Below are 20,554 nucleotides of genomic sequence, written 5' to 3'. Positions count from 1 at the left end.
TGGAATCAGCACTTGTGTATGTGCGTGCACTGTGTGGATGTGCACAGAACAGGAAAAAAAGGTGTCCGTGAGTTAAGTGTCTTCCTGGCACGTAGGCACAGGCAGGTCTGACAGCCTGAAAGGCCGTGTCTCTCCCTGGCCAGCCGCGATTCCTCCATTTGTCTTCTCTAATGAATTGACAATCACACTCATGCCGGTGTTTGCACAGGGATATTGAGCCATTATAAAACTTGGCTGCTTAAAAATACCCACACCATGTGCGCAGACTGGGTAGGACACACAACTACACATTCACAAACATGAGTACAAGTGCGCAAGCTCACATGCACACACTCAGAAACAGACTCGCTGAGAAACACACACGCGCACACACACACACACACAAATTCATGATCTGCTCCACTAAAGCAGTGCCTCCGGTGGTGACAGGCTGCTGATACACAGGTCAATTACCTACAGTCCAAATGATAATGACATTGCAAGACCATTTATTTGTGGTGTGATCCATGTGGCCTCCAATCCATTATGTAGTTTCTCTGCAATTGCATTTTTGGGTAATTCATATCCCACTCTCAAATTATTCATTACTACTGAATGACTGCAGGAGGAGAGTGGGAAAAAATGAAAATGAAAAAATCAAAAATGTGTTTTCCTGCAATTCGGACAAGCAGTCAAAATAGGAAAGTTTTCATGCAAAACAACTCTGTGCTCAAATTGTTCCAAATTACACAGGAAAAAAATAATTTGTCTGAAGTGAAAAACATCTTTTATGTTAGTATTTTCTTCTTCATTAAAGACCATATCCTCTGAGAGAAGTTGAAAAACAACTCGAATAAAAACAACCCTGAGTGTGCACAGTAACTGAGAGCCACAACTGACGACGGCACAGGGACCATTCCCCTGCTAGTACACCTACACTCTGTGACGGAAAGGTGCTAAAATAATGAAAAGCAGAGTTGCTGTGTCGAGTGTGAATCAGTAGAAAATTGTTAAATCCCACACACAGTTGGCTGCCTTTTCACCGTTTATTGTGGCCAAAACAAACTTCTTGATCCAAAACGGATCTTACTCACTTTGTTTCAACCAGTTTTTGAACAAGGTGCTACAAAGTATCAAAATTTACTTTCTTGGCATGTGTCATAGGAAAAATGTGTTTACTGTAAAAAAAAAAAAAATATATACATACATACATACATATATATATATATATATATATATATATATATATATATAATTAAAATATTGTGGTATTAAATCACTTTATGTCTAAGGACTGAAGTTTGATGATCTTTGTGAAAAATCAAGTGGCCTGTTCATGTTAAAATTTCGGCAACACTTTACACTAAGAGTACAACAATTAATGTTAGTTAACGCTAATTAATGCCGTAATGGTTAATTAACTGTTAGTTAATGATTATTATGGCATTTACTAATGTTAATAATATCTACAATAACCCTTAAATAACATATAAATTAATACCTTAGCATGAACAGCAGTATGATTCTTAAACACATTAGTTAATGGTTAGTTAACTGTTACTTAATGTTTATTACGGCATTAACTAACGTTAAGTGTTGTACTCTTATTGTTTCTGTTAAAATTTCTGTTAAAAAAAAAAAACATGCAAATCTCAAAGCAGGTTTATCTGGTTCTTGATTTCATTGAAAGCAATCCAGAAAACGAAAAAAAGAGAAGATATCCACACTCTTAAAAAAATAACTATCTAATTTGGTTTATTTTATGTCTCTTTAAATAGAGAGCATTTGACCTTAAGTCTTTTGGTGAAAAATTGTCATTCTTGCAGCTGCCAAGCTGAAAAAAAAAGCAGAGAAAAGAAAAGCAATAGTATAGAAAATAGGTCAAATTGGAATTATTACAATATCATGAGGAGAACTGTGACTTTACCTTGAAACACCATCAGTTAAACCATTACAGCACCATTGCTAACCACAGAGCCGTTAAAGGCAAAAACGCCGGTGGCTCCACAGACAGCACTGAGAGTCATACAGGCGCCTCTTCAAATAAAAAAGGGATCATTTCACATAGGGACACCCTCTGAAGAACCATATTTTTGAGGGTGTGTCATCCCTCCCCAATGCCCATAATGAATAGGCAACATCATATCCCCGTAAAGCGCGGACCGAACACAACACCTCACAAGATTATAATGGGATCCTTCCCTCCAATGGGACAAAGCAGAACAATAAACATGTTTGTGTCTATTACAGAAATGACAATGGGATCCCTTGGTAGCTTTACCCGCTGCAGTGTCCTCCACTGCTGAAACAGGTGCACGCACACACACACACACACACACACACACACACACACACACACACACACACACACACACACAGGGGCTCCATGAAAAACAGCATCATACCTCTCCCACAGGTATAAGCTCTCGTCCCTATCCCCTCCCATCGCCTTCGTCTCCTCTGCTCTCTCCATCCTCTTCTCTCCTCTCTCCCCTCACCTCACCCAATCCCCTGAGGTGGATTAAATACAGCCACACCTGTGATCATTTCTCATTTGTGAAGTCTCCAACACCAGCGGTCCGAAGGGACGCCAGGCACAAGCCGACCACGCCGCAGCTGTGAATTGCTGTTTCGCTGGCTCGGTAAATGCTCTAAAACATATATAGATTAAATGCCCTCATGCAAATACTTATCACATAAACAGGCACGCAGGTACACACTCGGCTCAATTAGTTGTGAGGCGCCATTTGGCTCGCTCGGTGAACGGTCTACAGCATATATGGATTATATTTTCCCACCTTAGATAATCAGTCATCACATAAACAGGTCACACATACACTGTGCACACAGTAAGTAGTGGTGGAGTAGCGCGCAAACAAATAACAGCGACGATAATAAAGAAGTGCTACTTAGCACCTTTAAAGCTGCACTGGGCAAGTTTTTTTTTTATGTAAAAATGCACCTGTTTTGCCAGCCTAATTCACAAAGTGGGGCTGCAACAGAGAAGAGAATCCTGTTCTGCTAATGAAGACTCCATAAATTTGCCCTAAGCTACTTGCCCTGCCTTTGAAATTCTGGTGTCTGATATTTTCACAGTGTCAGGAATTCATCTAAGTTACAGGAAGTGACTAATCAAAACTAAAGAGAGAAATGCAACACTTTTAGTATTGGTAGTATCGTTGCAACTTCGATACCTCACTCTGTAACTAAGTGTTGCTATTCTAATGCAGCCTTTGCTTGTATGTTTAAACACTCAAGCTGCAGTCATGCTTAAAGGACTGTGAGAGCACATAATCAGACCTTTGTGTTGACTGTTACAGCAGGACATTTCACAAAGCTCCTCTAATGTGCATTATTTGGGGCTGCTTTGTTTTGCATTTGAAGGCTGCAGGCCGATGTTGCACTTGTAACAAAGTGCTCTCATTCTACATTTGAATAGTAGAATTTTACTGGTTTTGGTATCATCACCAAAATCCTGATGTCTTGGCATCCCTGGGAGTGAGCCAACAATCCGTCCTGTAAAGTCTGGACTCAGTAATGTCATCCATTTGGCTCTGAGTGCAGTTTGTGCAGTTTATTGACATCATGTTGGATGATTTCTGGGTATTGCTGTCCTAATATTCAAACTGTATCCTCATGGGCCACAGCAGCGGCTCACCCGATAGAGTGTGTGCCACATAGCAAGGCTGCGTCCTTACTGGGTTTGAATCCGAAATAAACAAGAAATGGCAAAAAAAAAAAAAAAAAAAAAAAAAAAAAAAAAAAAAAATCATAAAAATCATAAAAAAACCAGTAACTTCTTGCTGCATTTTAGCTCTCTCTCTCTGGACCCTCATGGTTCTCATGGTTTAAAAAAAAAAAAAAAGAAAAAAGATTATAAATAGGAAAAGAGCTACATCAAACCATGTCAAAACAATATTACCAGGATCATACACATGTGTGTGTACACACACATGCACACACACCTACCTGAAGTGTCGGGTGTGTTCTGTCCATATCTCCCCAGGTTAGAACCCACACCTGGTCATGTGACTTGTCGTACAGCAGCTTCACTGGAAAAGGATCTGTCGCTACCGCCTAGAGAAAAGAGAGAGCAAGAGAGAGAGAGAGAGAGAGAGAGAGAGAGAGAGAGAGAGAGAGAGAGAGAGAGAGAGAGAGAGAGAGGGAGAGAGAGAGAGAGAGAGATGTATTTTTTAAGTGGAGGGAAAGCCAATCTAGTGGTGCCAGATTCAGCCTAATAATGAAGTAGGTGCTGTGCTTCACACCAGGAAGACCACACTTCTGTTCCACTGCAGGACATGAGAACCAAAATACTGCAGCTGATGGCACAGGAGAAAAATGTAACCACTGCACGTGCACAGATTGTCAAAAGCCAAATTAAATAAATAACAAATTTAGAGTAAATCATAAATTAAACAATTAAATTAAAACAAATTATGTGTAATATTTTGGCATGAAAACCTAGATCCTTATTACCCATCCATCGACCTTCATTTAAGATCAGAGATTATAAAAGGCAAAAAGTACAAAAACAAAACATAAAATCAAACATCCATAAAATAGGCTGCAGAATCAGTTAAAACAATCACAGGCAAATCTGGGCTGGTTACTGAGCTTTCGGAAATGATTGAGAAGTACGAGTGTGTGGATTTTCAGATGATATTACAGATTATCCCATGTGACCACTGAGGACTTGTACAGGGCATAACCTCAGATCTCAAGTCCGCTGAAAAGGGGGTGGGGGGTGGGTGGGGGTGATGAAGAGACACAGCAGAGAGGAGAGAAAGACAAAAAGAGACATGGAGAATGAGAGGAGGAGACAGAGGGTATGGAGACAGTAGGGAGGGACGAAAGAAGTGAGAAGCCAGAGAGAGAGGCAGTACAGAGCCCCGGGCCTGATGCAATGTCAACAATAAGGAATAACACAATCCATTACCCTGCTCCTGGCTGGCTGGACGGGGAGCTGCTGACACCCTCACCAGTGGAGCGAGACCACAAGCTCTGTGCTCAGTAATGGGAGGTCCAGCCCTCTGCTCTCCACTGGTCAGCCAACTGTCAACTCAGCATGTGTGTATGTATGCAGAGTGTGTGAGCATGTGCACGCATGTGTTTGCCTGTGTGTGTGTGTGTGCGTGTGTGTGCGGCGTCCTACATGATGGGAGCAGAGGTAGGGTGGAGGTCAGTCCACGATTCAGTGGACCGGCAGGCAATGGACCGGCTCCTGTGTCCACCTCTAAACGTCCAACATGACCGTTCAGCAAGGGTGGCAGTAACTGGTTACATTTACTGAAACTGAGAGGCTTTTTTTTGTACTTGCACTATTGTACAATTGTACTATTTGAGTATTTTTTTTTAAAGGAAATTTGACTTTTTACTATTTGTTAAATTGCTGTCCTTTGCTACATTTGAAATGACATCTGTGGCAGAGATAAAAAGTTTGGTCTGCTGTCGATAAGCATCAGAGACTACGGGCCCTATCTTGTGCCACCCGCTATCCGCTGCCACGACCCGCTACCCGCAAATTGCGGATTTAGGAACTTCCGCTATCCCTAAACGGTATCTTGCGCCACCCGCTACCCGCTATCCGTTATGCCGACTGCATCATTTGCGCCTGGAGGTGTGTCCGTGGGCGTGTTTCATGCGCTATCCCTAAAGTTGCTATCTTGCGCACACACTTTAGGGAAAGCGGATAGCGGGTGGTCCTGACCACCCGCTATCCGCTTTCCCTAAAGTTTGGGCTGTTAGGAGAGCGCGTCCAGGCGGCTTCAATGCGCGCCCCGACGGAGCCTCGCCACACACACGGTCGGACTGATACCGGGATGCCGCCGGAATGGACTGAGTATATTACTCATATAGACTGTTTAGAGGAAAGACTGTTTTAATTGGACACTTACGCCAGCACGTTTTATTGTTTTATCATAAGCCAGCAGCTGTGCTATATTTTTATTTTTAATATTTTATTTGCCCAATCTACCTTGTCAATAAATTAGTTTACACATAGTTCCACCTCTGCCTCTTGTGTGTGTGTGGTGTGACCCGGGGATTTTACTCAATCAGTACAACCTTGTGACACGTCCACTTGGACACATGTGGCTCCACCTCCCGAATTAACTCGCCTATAATATAATATATAATATGTATATAAAGCCAACTTGCTTTAGCCTCAGTAGAAGCCCTGAGAAAATCTACCTCCCTCTCTCCATCGCGGGTTTAGGATTTAGGATTTAGGATAGCGCATCCTGCCCTTAAAGGCAATGGCACCTGGCACACTGATTGGTTTAACTGGCGTAACGCCCAAAACACACCTATGCATAATATAGCGGGTAGCGCAGGTGTTTTGCGGATAGCGGGAGGTGCACAAGATAGCAACTTTTACGGGGGAACGCCTCTTCCTAAATCCTAAATCCGCAAATAGCGGGTTTAGGGAGTCTGGCGCAAGATAGGGCCCTACATCATCATGACTTGTAGAGACATTCACAGTGAATAGCCAGTCATCGAAAAATAGAAAATTAGTGTGGTTTTACTTTGTTTTGCACTTTATTTTGTAATTTAAAATCTTTTCTAATTAAAAATAGACCTAAAGACTTATTTTCTGTTTTTTCTCATTTCTATACATGTCCTTTCTTTTAGTATTTGATTATTTTATCTTGCACTCTAAACCATTTATTGCTCTTTATCAGCTTTTTTTATGTATGTATTAATTTAGTTGTTTCTTTGTTTATCTTCTTTTTCATATCTCACTTATTTAATACTGCTTTTATTTTGCTATTTTGACTTTTATCTATGTCTTATTGCCTTAATCCTGCCTCTGGTGTTTCCTCATTGCAAATTGATGAGATTAGTGTTTCCTCAGTTCCTGTTTTTTATTTTTATTTATTTTTTTTTTTTTTACTGTGTGAAGCACTTTGTATTACATGTATTTGTATGAAAAGAGTGACTGACTGATTTACTGATTGAACTCCAGGATCCTGGATTCACTGCTTGAAGCCCTGATGTGATGTGGTATAGGCTATCCCAGTGTCTAAGTATGTAGATAATTTGCTTTGGTAGTTAAGTGGAAGTCAAGGCTAACTTGCTCTAATTCACTCCCATTCATTTTCAAAAAATGAAAAACTTTCTGTGCGTAGTTAATCCCATCTTGTGAAGACTTGGCCAGCATGTATTTCAGTGAAATACCAGAAAATTGACACTTGCTCCACTTGAGTTGAACGTCATCTTTCATGTTCAGGTATGTTCATTACAAATCTGGGTAGCATACATGAGTGGTGATGGTGATAGCCACTGTGTCATCAACAAAAAGCCCGCCAATGATCTCACAAAAAGGCTCTTACTTTGATAGAAAAAACCTGATTGCCTAGACAATTGCATGCCACCTCCTACCGTGTTACTGCGGTGTGAGCGACAAGGCACTTAAATACCACCCTAGTAAGTCAAAGTGACTTGAATACCAGAGGTTTTCTGCCATCTGGCTCTCTTTTTAATTAGCCGGCATACTGTTCATTTTCGGGCCCAGTGGGAGGCTTAGCTGGCGTGGTTCTGACACATCAGACTCAAGGTTAGACCCCTTTGTTGAGAAAGATAAAAGTGCCCTTTTCTTATGTACAATAGTAAAGGGCTTTATTGTTGTCGCTTCTCCACATGTTCACTGCCTTGATCTGGTGCGTGCCAGACAAAGTAGGTGTGCCTAAAGATGGGGTTTTGCCAAAATAAAGGCACTTTAAAGCTGCACTAAAAAACTTTGCACTTTGTTAGCCCTAATAGCTTTTTTTATTATTATTATTTAAAAATAACTTAAAATCATGCTCAGTGATGTTAGTAAACTACACTGGTGGTGAGAATTGCTGAGAATGCAGATGGTGAAAGCAAATTTTAGTGATTCAGGTTCTTCTAGACGCAGCACTTCAGGAGAAAGTCTCGGAGTCCGTCTCATTTGCTTCCTATCACCCTGTTTACCTAGTAACGACTCTGCCTCATTAGGTACTTATTTTGTCCCAAAGGTTACATGAAATGAAGCAATCTAACTAGGAAGTATCATGTGACTGGTACAGAATAGATCACAATGTGGTTTCCATGGCAACATCTTACTGTAAAGTCTCACAAGCAACAGGTGAAGCCAGGGAGGTGAATAATGGACAATAAGGCAATACAATATTAGACAAAGAGTCATAAGCACAGTTATGCTGGCTAAGTCACAGTATGAACAAGAACAAGCGGTGAAGACAAACACACAATGGCCTCACTAATGTTAGACTATTGACTAAATAGGGAAAAACTATGAGATCCCAGTTAGTGAGGGTGGGGCACTCTTCACTGCCACAGCCCCATTGTGTGATTTACATTGAGTAGACAGGCATATTTTTACATAAAAGTCTTGCAAGTGCAGCTTTCATCTCATAAATTAGATAAGAAAGCCGTGCTTGCTTTCTTTTCTCCAAAAAAAAAAAAAAAAAAAAAAAAAAAAAAGTCTTTTGGGCTCATCCGACCCTCTCTGCCTCTTCCAGCTCACTGTATTTGGTCTCCTCTCTGTGGTGATGCTGATGAAACACTACATTCTGTCTGTATCATGAATACAATGAAATCTGTTGTTTTGCTCGTGCTGTTTGTTTGGTCAAAGCAAAAGTGCAGTAATTGTACTCTGTCTCTCTTTCCCTTTTTCCTTCTAAAAGTCTTTGTTGAAAAGAAGCTAGGAAGGTGTTTTGTGAAGAAAGGCTGTGAGGCTGAGACTGGAGAGGAGATGACAGGGAGGGGGGAGGAAAGAGAAAAAAGGCAGGATGCATTAACCTCCTGCACCCAGAGGCCCGCAAGGGTCTTCGGCAGAGACAGACAGAGATCGGCCGATTAAGAGAAGGAAAACACTGTCTTATTGGATAGTGACACATGGAGACAAAAAGGAACTATGAGGCAGACAGAGGGGGCTGCAAACACCAGAGGTCATGACCTGAACTTTCAATATAGTGAGTATATATAATGTGGCCACAATACACCTGTCTTTCTTTTCACACTCACTTTGCACCTCTACTTCATTTATGTTCTTGCTTTTACATTCTCACTGCTTTAGCGTTTTCACAGAAAACTGCATTAAATTCTCCATAACTCCATTTGAACAACTGAATTTCTTATTTGGTCTCAAATCCAGCTTGGATCCAGCCCTTGTGAATCACCACACTCACATTTTTGAATGATGTGGTGATTTCTGAGGTCTGGAGCTGCTCTCATTCCTGGGGGTAGATTGGACTGCACCCTGTGGGAGATGCCTGATTGGCCGATTGACAAATTCTCTGATGCCTTCACAGTGTGCAGTGAGAAGTAAATAAACTTGAGTTGAGAGTTGTGACGTTACCAGCAAGCTAAAACCGATGATTTCTTCTGTTCTCATGACATATTACAGCATCAATAAATTAAAAGACAAACAATCAGCTAGTCTAAAAGTTGCTGTTGTTGTGATGATGCATCCAGTTAACCTACCATGATCAGCTCAACGCCAACCAATGGTCTTGCCCCTTAGGAGGTATAAGGACTGACTTTGGCAAATCATCTCTTATGGAGAAATTGCCAGACTTAGAGCCTGGTACATGGGGTCTGGAAACCTGGAAATCTTAAAACCTTTTTTATTGAAACAACTGGGGGAAAAAGTCCTATCAATATGACTAAAGACACACATATTTCTCTGAGACCAGGCTGATACATAAACTAACATTAAGACCAAGTTACTACTTTTCCCCTTTTTCCCATTTCCCCGATTCTCTCCGTTTCCTCTGTTTTCTCTACCCCCCTATCCTCCTCTGCCACTTTCTTAATTCCCCAAACCTTCTCATCTCCCCCACTCCTCTCTCCCTGCCTCCTTCTCCTTGAGTCAGGCCTATTTCCTCCCATCCTCTTCCTCAGTATAAATGATGCTGACCCTGGGAAGAACCCCTGAGGGATTTGGTCTCTAAACAGCCGTTACAGGCAAGACGAATGGCGAGGCAGCCAGCACCCACCTGGGCACCATATTGTTTCAAGTGCTTGAGGTGCACTTGATTTATTTTACCTTGCATGTGGTCTTCTTACATCTGAGGCAGTTCAATCGTGTGATGAGTTGAATCGAGTGCACCTTGAGTCAGTAATGTGATTTGAAAATCGGCCAGAAATAATGATTATTTTGAATGATTTATATGTGAAATTTTTGATTGAACTAAATGTTTTAAAACATATGAAAAATACAGTTTCAAGATTGACAAATTACATGGAAGTAAGTCATATTTTAAAGATGCACTGGCTGCAAAATAGAAGACTACACTGTCTCCTCTAATTGAGACCCTATAGACTGGCTCAGTTTGCTTTTTTCTGATATTCTACATTTCTTCAGTGACACTGATGATTCAAATCTTAAGACAAACTATCTACTAAAAAGCAGTAAGCACTCCGGCTAGGATATTTTGGTAAAAAGCATCACAGACCATGCTGGCTGGTAAATCTGGGTGTTTTGAAACTGAACCCTTTATTTAGTCCTATAACAAAAAAAAAAAAAAAAAAAAAAAAAAAAAAAAAAAAATATATATATATATATATATATAAATTCAAAAAATATGTTATTACACAACCTTTCTGGTGTATGACAGTATTGATTAAACTGAAAACAAAAAACAGAATTGAAAATGTGTATCATATATGATACAAATGGCTTTATAGGGTTAAGCTGTGGACCCCCATTTGAAGTGATTTTGCTTAAGCAACCTTGATATCAAAAAGATAATTTAATTTGTGGTCACTATTAAATTGATTAAATGTCATACTTGAAAGCTGATGAATAGATGCAAAATATTGCAATTAAAACAGTTAAAATAATCACTCATACATTTTTTTTCTGTATCGTATTTGAGTGAATTAAATTAAATTACAAGGAAACTAAAGTATTCCTCATTTTGCCGAGGAGCCCCTGGAGGCCCCTAACAGATCCCCACTTTGAAAACCACTGTCATAGTTTAATACCTCTTGAGATCTTTGCACATCACATAAAATGAATGACAGGCAATGCTGACACTCATCAGCTCAAATGTATTCAGATGAGAATATGTTAAGTAACCCTCTAAATCCCTAACTCTCTAAACCCATGACAATATATAAAGAAACACAGGAAAATTCATAGTTTGGCTTGTTGCGGCAGGCTGAATACCTGCGTCACCCACCTGCACCACTTTCTGTGCCTGGGTATCGACAACCAGCAGTCGGCTCTGGAGCGGCTGGGTCACGTAGATGTACTTATCCCTGACATTGACCGCTGAAGACCACACACAGTGCTGGGGGGACACGCCTTCACCTTTGGGACACATCTCCTCCTGGGAAACACCAGCAGTGGGTGGAGTGGGTTATGGAAAGGACGGAAGGATGGAAACAGGGTTGTGGTGGAGAAAGGAAAAAGTTGGGCAGATTTACTAGTGCATCATAGCTCGTACACTGTAGATCAGGAGAATGGTACATTATAGACATGAAACACTGCTATGATAGAGTCATCCGTGCAGCGTGTGGCTACTACTGAATACTGAATGAAATGAAATGAAATATTGCAATTGTCAATCAATTTTATTTGCAAAGTAGATGTGATGTGCAGAATACAGCTCAATGTACATGGACTTTTCAATGTAATTTCCAACAATTGAAAGAGGGAAGTATATCTACATATATACTGTATATACATACACATAATTGTACACCATCAAATTTCCACTGGAAACATTGACTGTAAACACTGTCACTATAATTACTGCCAGTACTAATGATACTTATTACTGTCAGGGATACCTGCTGGGGTTGTGATAGCTGTTGCCATTCTGACATTAGGTTTGAAACTCAGTTTTTGCATCAATTTGAAGCAATCATCAACAACTCTCCAACTTGCTATATTGGCTGAAGTGTAATGTTTCACTTCTATTATAAACCCTGCAACCTGCTGTCTTTGCTGACAAGACCTTTATGCTCAAGCGCACACACACACACACACACACACACACACACACACACACACATACACGCGCATGCAGGCCTTTTTCCAAGAGTGTCCCCCTCCTCCCCGCCTCACCAAAGTAGAGAAAATGCTGTTTACAGCAGCAACTGGCTAACACATGGCTTATTGAGTTTATATCGATCTCTAATACAATTACAGGCTCCTGTAAAACCCAAATCCCTCAGAGGAACAAGCAACTTTTACCATCTATAGCCCATTGCTCTGGGAGAGGGATGTTCTCTAGTGGATTAAAAACCCTGGGGTCTATACTATAGGCTCTATACAGTCTATTGGGCAGAACTGTTGACTAATGGTCACAAGTAATCCCATTACACTTAGTGAGGTGAGGAGTCACACTCTGACAACAGAGGGGGGGAAAGGGAAGAAGGTAGAACATTTGATGGCATAACCATTTCCATTTATGCTTCACACTGAAATATCTGTATACAACTATATGGTGTTATGAGTATAAGCCTAAAACACTCTACATTCAAATAGTCGTACATTCAAAACGTTATGTAAGTACAGAAGTAGCAGCAGTAACATGAAGTAAAAGCAGACAGTCCTTTCAAGCATTGCATTAAGCTGTATGTGTTTTACAATATTTTACAATATTTCCCTCTGAAATATAGTGCAATAAAAGTATTAAGTCTCGGTAAGTGCAATATTCAAATGAAGCGTCAGTCCCTCAAAACTGTACAGTACGTGAGTAAGTGGCTTGCCGAGGTTTCATTCCACCTCATTCGCTAGATAATGCAGGCTCACCATGAAAGCCATGGTTTCCATTTCCATATTTCTTTTACTGAGTGTTTGTAATACAGCTATTTTCTCCCTTTGAAGAAACACAACGCAAAGCCACCTGGTGCCTGGCAGTTCTTATTTTGACTGACGAACAAACAACTAATTAAGGCCTGTGAAGTTACTAATTCACAGTGAATAGTTCTCAGTGGTGTGTCTGATTAATTCGATCTAAATAATTTGATGACTGCCAACTTTTGTTCTAGTAAAAAACCTTCAGTGTGGTGCCTTTCAGCCTTAAGCATATTTGAATTTAAATGGGCATCTGTTGAGTAGCTGCAAAAAGCGCCATCTAAAATTTATAAATGAATTAAAACAATTATAAATTAAACAGTTACAAATAATTTCTAACACAATTTAACATAGCATTGAGCACATATAAGGATATCATTAACATTTATAAACATGTTTTGAATTGAGAATTCACAATTTTGGAGAGAATTATGAATTCACTGTTTATAAATATTAAAAGTTAGCCTTATATGTTATTATCTTTATGTTATAGTGTATTAGATAGCATTTTTTAAACATTTCCTGAGGGATAACGTTTTCTTGTTGATACAGTATTCTTCTTTTTTAAACCACAGCACAATGAAATGTAAGATTAAGAAAAAAGAGATGTTTTAAGTACTTACATAGGTAGCAACAATCCTCTCCGTGCGCTTCATGTGCCTGCGTATCTCACACTCACTGGGCTGAAGAACCGTGATGCCCTCATCAGAAAACACATAGAACATATTGCCCACACTCAACCCTGTGATACAAGAGGGCAAAGCAGAAAAAAAAGATGTCAGAAATGGTGAAAGAAAGCAACAAAAATAAGGTAAATGAGCAGAAAACCAACACCACACTCCTGCCTCAAAAGTTTTTTTTTTTTTTTGTGCCATTTTGAAAGTATCCTGCCATTTTGAAAGTAGCAACAAAGGAACCCTGTCAACAACATGTCCACCACGCCGCAAGACGCGTCAAAAGCAGAGCGTTTCACAGGCCTGTCTAATCGATGTAAACAACAGCTGCTGATTAGTTAGCAAGGATCACAGTTTGATGTAAAGATGTGTGGAGAAGCAGCGGGCTGTCAGCACTGTCAGGATTCTATCACCTGAACACAGAGACACATATGCAGCCCTGCACCTGCAGAAACACACACGCAAACATGCATACACACGGCTAGGATGCGAGTGATTCATTTGTTAACCTCTCAGGATATTATTCTTGCAAAATAACGCCGTCTGATAAACAACAAACCACATGGCACGTCACAGAAATTGCACTTTTCAGCATTGTTAAACACACTGTCAGAACAATACGCAGTGTTAACACACACATCGTTAAACAAGCGTCATTCAACACTGTAAGTGCTGAGAAAGTCTCACAAAGGCCAGGGGTAACACAACGGGTGTCAGCCACTTTTACAGTTGGCCAAATGCTTACACAGTACTGTGAACCGCTGCGGCTTTTCCTGGATCTGTGGTAAACTTGATGATGTACATAAAACAGATTGGATTTGTACTGTGCCGTAAACCAGAGCGGCTTTTCTCTTCCAGTCAGCAAACTGAATTTGTGGTCATGTTGATGTGGTAATAAAATATATAAAGACAAGTTGGATTTATGCTGTACTGAAAACCGCAGAGGTGTTTTTCATGTAGTCACCATGCTGTGTCTGTGGGGATGTTTGCAAAGTACACATAAAAGTTGAATACGTGTAAATGTTTCCTCTTTCAGGTGATATTTTTCTGACAAACAGATTGGAAATGTAGTGTCTTTATACAGATAAACTTAGCAAGAAAAAAAGCAATACAAACCACAAATAATGAAAATGCTTTACTGGAGAGACATTCCTAAACTGACAGTGGATATGTAGCGGTGGGCCTTGGAGATTTCCAAAATATGACCACTACTTTTTTTTTTTTTTTTTTTTTTTAGTAAACAAATATACCAAAACAAATGAAGATCTACAATGTATTACCTTCTTCTCTCCAAAGAATGTTTGCAACTGCAGCAGAGCGACAGGAAGGCAAAGGGAGAGAAAAAAGAGAGAACAAAGAGATCAAATCACATCAGGAAAAGAGACAGATCTTCCAAGGTACAGATGAGGCGACGTCTCTGTTGGCCATGTCAGGACAAATCGAGGTTTGACGTCTACCAAAATGTTCCACATTAATGTTGACAAGGCCGTGTTTCCTCTGGAAACAAGAGATCTCTTCATCTCTATTGTAACAAAGGAGACAAGTGAGCCATACACAGCACAGGAAAACAAAAAGGTGTGTAAACACTGACCTTCATTCAGTGGCTACCACAGCGAACAGCCACCAGAGTAAACAAAAAAGTTCACACTTTTCTCTCTTTAGAAGGTCTTTCCCAGTTTGATACTACTTACTGGAATTTTACTTTTTCAAGTTTTATGTGAGACTGAAAAAAAAAAAAATACTCCTTTTGTCCTGCTGTTCAAGTCACAATGAAACTGCATTTTGAGGGAATCTTGCTCTGTTAATTTGGTGTATTTCTAGAATATTTCCAGTATTTCTGAGTAGAACATAACATGGACATGGATCATTTAAAAAAGTAAGCCAATTGGATATCAATTAGGGAGAGAAATTTTGTTATGTTTTGTTTTTGATGGAAAGGTAGATGCACTGTAAATTATTAATTTTTCATGTATGCCTCCTGGTGCACAGCGCGTCACTACTAAACAGCGTCTGTTTTCCAGGAAATAAACTAATGGCATTTTATGTAAAAAGACAATATTTTTACCATTCATTTGTCAAATATGATATGATAGATATGATATGATAGAAAGTAAAACAAGCAATTTCATTTCATCATTTCAGTAAACTTTATCATGCACACACACTGCAACATGTTACCAAGAGTCCATTCAGAGAAAAACTCACCCAATGTGTGGATGCCTAACAAGCTAGTTGGCCAAGAAAAGTTGGCTGTACCAGAATGTTTCACAATCATAGGTTGTCAAAAAAATATATTTCTGCACTTTTCCTACTAACATGATTTTTGTCCCTGGCAAGTGCAAAGTGGATGTTGATGACAGCCATTCGAATCGCTCCTGTTTGCTACAACTTTTATTTGAAAGAGAATAGATGCCACCATTTTGCAGTGGATGGTTGGAGAGAAGTTAAGACCACTTCTGTCCCGCAAACCAATGGTGCTCTGGAAAGGAAATAACTATGAACGAAAGAAATCATCCAGATCCAGGCATTCAAGTTAAAAGTCCTTTATTTGTTGCATCCATTGTTGGGGTTGATCATAAGCTCTGAAGGAATGTATTTATTTTCTGTTGTTTTTGATTAATACACTGTAATTAGTGCTTGTTAGGTATGTTAATTAATCAAAGTTATGAAACGACATGAAAGTCAATATGAAAGCAATTGCCTGTTTAAAACTTTAACTTTAAATACAACCAGAGTCCGAATAGAGCAACACATCAAGTGAGATGCAGTGTGTGAGTGCATGGTTAGACCTCTGAAAATAAAGTCTCTGTTTGTGTTGACTGATCAAACTGTGTCAAATGTTTTTTTTTTTCCATAGAGGATACAAGGGGCTGCGATACAAAATTGTCTTACAGGGCATGTCCATACCCATGGCTAACCTACTTTACTTTTGCACTGCGCCCCGGTGCTTTAACGTAGCAGAACTTGCTGAGGTCTTTGTAAAGGTGATTTCAGGGTCCAGTCGGATGGCGGGCTGATCCGAGTGTCCCGGTCAGTCGCTGAGATAGGCTGTTTGCCCTTATCTGTAAATTTTATACTGCATCCCTCACTATAAAAGATGGCTAGCTGTAAGTTATAGCTATTGCAGAAGTCCCACGGTTTATTAGAAGTTTGCTACACTACCAGTGCATGGCTGCCCTGCTATCAACATAAATTGTCTGGACCTGAAAGTTGTTTTTACTCTTTCAGGCACTCAAAGGCACAAAGTGTTCTGACAATCGGTCACTCGAGTTTTTTTTTTTTTTTTGGTCACAGTTTGCTTATTCATCTCTGCAAAACAACATAAGATAATATAATATAAGATAAGCCAAGACATGCATTATTGTCCCACAGGGGAAATATGACTTGGGCAGCAGTGCTACATACAGCACTATTGCCCTCGTCAAATTTCCCCTCAGGGAAATCTGAGACAGAAGAGGCTCTAGTGGTCAAGGAATGCAGATTAGATGCATGATGGGGGATTTGTGTCACAGCTACCTCTCTATATGACTGCGAGCTGTGATGTAGTGGTAAATAAAGAGAGGGATAAAGTATGACCTCCGGTTGGTGATCATCATAAGGCGAATAATCACCAATACAAATCAAACTGAATTATATTTTAAGAAAAGCCTTACTTTATGCGTTATTTCTTGTAAAAGACCCAATCCTCATATAACTTAAATCAATTGTACACAACCTACCATCATGCATGCTATGAATTTATGTCATAAAATTTATGCCAGCTCAGAGAGGTGGTAAATTCTATTCCGCAAATAAAAAAGTGGATTGTCTGAACTTAGTTGGGTTTATCCTCCTCTTTGTCTTCTTGGGCGAATGTTTGACAAACACAGAAATTAGGTTTTTGTTTGTACCTGTTACAAATTGTATTTCCATCCTGTGCAAATATTATGGTGCTGCATATTGCATCTCTGTAAATAAGAGGTGAAAGTTATACTGTGGGACTCACGGGTCTTCTTGGCTGAATCTTCGACAAACAGAGAGGAGATGTCCTCGTCCACCCCCACCTCATTCTTGGCAATGCAGGTGTAGGCTCCTGTGTCCTCGTACCGTACGCTGCCAATGAAGAGCTCACTGCCATTGGCTGGGGGGAGGGAGAGGAAGGAAAAGGAGAGGCACAAACAAAAGACAATTGTGTTACCTGAACAGATTTTGTTTTCACTGTGGCATTTTGAGGCATTTTATAGACTACCTTACATTTCACACATTTAGTTGACAGCCCAGAGCAGAGCGACAACAAATGCAACAATGGTATAAGGGCAAATGGACAACAAGAACGTGATAAGTGGTTTATTCAAACTCTGGACTGTTTATTCCTTTCATTCAGTCTGGTTGGCTGGGTGAGAACAATGGCATCTAAACTCAGTTGTGCATTAAATAATGGAAAATGTGGGACTGCCGGGGTGTTCACTAGGAGTGAGACTGCAAACCAACTACAGGCAATAACCCCAAAATAAACAAGAAGATATGTTGTGATGGACGTTCACATCTGACAGCCAGCAGTTAGTCATGTTTAGAAAGCCTGCCGTACCAAACTGGTGGCTCACCTGCCAAAAGCAATCGCAATATCTTGAGGTTAAATGTGTCCCAAGATTTCTGTCTCATATCACACACACATACGCACTCACCCTCCCGTCCTGTCTTTCCATGATTATCAGTGATTAGGTAACACAGAAAATGTTTTTTTTTTTTTTTTTTAAATCAATGAAACATAACAAAATGACCATAAGACAAACTTGGAGTCAAGGTAAGTTAAAATGCCTCCTCAACATATAGGCAGCAGAATGAATGTGGTGAGAACTTACAGAAAGCAAAATGTAGCTTGATGGGATGGCAGGTTAATAGGACTCTGTCTAATAAATGAGCTACTTGTGAATCCAAGTGACTTTGGTTTATATGCACTCAAAACTGGGTAGTGTGCACCTAAGCAAACCAAATTTAAAAACAACAGCAACAGTGGAAACTTCTCCACTTTAGTTTGGACCAAAGAACATGAACTGTGGGTGAGACTGCACACTAAATCTTACGTTCTTAGCTCACCAACATCGCAAGTAAGAAACAGCGTGAAGTGTAAGGGCCCAAGTCACAGCGCTGAGATAATAGGTCCCTCTGAAATTGGATTAATTAACTCTGTTACTCAGCAAATGATCCAAATTAATCTGCTGGGTAAAAAAAAAAACTCCTTGCCAACAGTATTTCATCTTATGTCACGATGCATCCAAGTCTCATCAAGAGAGAAGAGAGACACCTGAGATATAATCAGGTACCATATGTGCTATGTCACACTCCTCTCTTTCTTATGGTCTATGGCCAACATTTGCCTTTGATATAGTATGTGATCTACGCCAAGTCATATCTGCTGTGTGTGATTCAGGCGGCTCATAAGCAACACCATTATTCTACATATTTAAACAGCTCGCCGAGCTGGTAGACATTTCCTTTTTAGAGGGAATGGATTTGCACTTGAAGTCACCTTGATATATCCCATACTTGCAGTGATTTAAAGGTACCCAGTGTAGTCTGTGACAACTACAGCGCTGTAGTCACACTGCTGCTTGTGTCACATGTTCTTCCAGCCACTGTTAACAATGTGATGTTGAAATATTCTAAAATAAACCTTTACAAATGTCTTTTGATATTCAAAATGTATGTAACAGTTTATTAGACCTTAAGAACATACACATTTTGATTTGGATAATAAATTTAAAATGTAAAGAGCAAACTCTCTTTTCTGTTCACAGTACAATATATTAACAATATAAAACAACACAATATAATATAAAACAATGTCAATAAAACAATAAAAGTACATGAAAACTACACAATATATATAAAATATAAAACAATAAAACATAAGCTATGTAAAAACAAAATAAAAAATATGAAAACCAAAAAATTTAAATATGCAAGAAATATTAAAAACATGAAATAAAACAAAACAAAACAATAACAGTACCAAAGTTACAGCAACGCCAATTAAAAAAAAAAAAACAACAACACATACATTCACACTGCTGTATGTCAGCCCACAGAAATTTTAAATGATTGTAAGGGATAAGCTTGTATAATTTCAACAGTTTCTGTATATTATTCCATTTATGTGGAGCACATGGTATTTAAAAGCAAGTTTCCCAAACTCAGTTCTGGCACGGTAACTGTCTGGGACCAGATAGTCTTGAGACCCAATACAGTGTGAAGATGAGCTATAATTTCAATTCATAAAAAAATGGAGGCGGTTCATTTCAGAGGGTTGCCGTTTTTTTTAAAAAATGCTTTTTCCGGTTTGCTCAATATTTCATTGTTCAGTAATAACAGAGATGTATAATCAACTCTGGCAACAACCCTTTGACACGTTCTCTTAAAAAATGATTTTGTAAAAGAATGGTGTTAAAAATTATTTTCAAATGGCAGATATCTCAGATGATAATACATTCTCCAAATACAGTTACACAGTGCAGCTGCTTAATTACAGTTATTAGCAAAATATAGCTTATACCTCAGTATGAAAATAATAGTTTTACTTTAAATTTCTCACAATAGCAGCAATAATTATTTTCCTATGATAACAGTTCCGATGGCCGCTTTTGTTAGCATTCAGTCTGTACTTGAATTTTGTTACATTTTTAGCTTTTAATCAATATTCATGCTCACGTTTTCCCACATACAATGCGGCACTGTCTGTCTTGAGCAGCACCATAGCAAAGTGCTGTCAGGTGGAGGTGGCAGGTGAGAAACCCCATGTTAGGATATGAAGGGCAGCATCAGAGGCAGCCTCTCTGGCGGGTGCTGTAGCTTCAAGCTCTCATCCTCTGTGATGTACAGCTGCACTCTGATCCTTCCTTTATGTAGTGCTACCTTGATCACAACGCCACAATCTTCACAACACAGCAGGAGCGAGTGACGTATGTGTCAGACTGGAGCTCTCTCAGGCCATGTCATGAAAGATCATGAAAAACAGCTCATCTTTCACCTCTCTTTCTATATCTCTTCAGATACAGGATCTATCACTTCCTTTCGCAGACTGCTCTCAATCTCTCTCTCCTCTCTGATCGCGTCTTTTCTCCCCTTCAAT

At 39.6% G+C, this 20,554-nt stretch overlaps 1 protein-coding gene across 1 annotated transcript in view; it reads right to left on the bottom strand.

The window, feature by feature from the left end:
- The window catches only part of fstl4 (follistatin-like 4), a 274,660-nt gene that overhangs the window by 6,123 nt on the left and 247,983 nt on the right, over positions 1–20,554 (bottom strand). The window contains exons 10-14 of the mRNA XM_030069530.1: positions 17,432–17,566; positions 14,727–14,753; positions 13,396–13,514; positions 11,148–11,297; positions 3,949–4,056 (exon numbers count right to left, since the gene is read on the bottom strand). Of these exons, the coding sequence (XP_029925390.1) occupies positions 3,949–4,056; positions 11,148–11,297; positions 13,396–13,514; positions 14,727–14,753; positions 17,432–17,566 (539 nt within the window). The remainder of the gene's footprint in view (positions 1–3,948; positions 4,057–11,147; positions 11,298–13,395; positions 13,515–14,726; positions 14,754–17,431; positions 17,567–20,554) is intronic.

The sequence above is a fragment of the Myripristis murdjan genome, chromosome 14 (genome assembly GCF_902150065.1).
Source record: "Myripristis murdjan chromosome 14, fMyrMur1.1, whole genome shotgun sequence".
NCBI lineage: Eukaryota > Metazoa > Chordata > Actinopteri > Holocentriformes > Holocentridae > Myripristis > Myripristis murdjan.
Note: the sequence above shows the minus strand (reverse complement) of the source record. Positions and strands in the feature narration are given on the sequence as shown.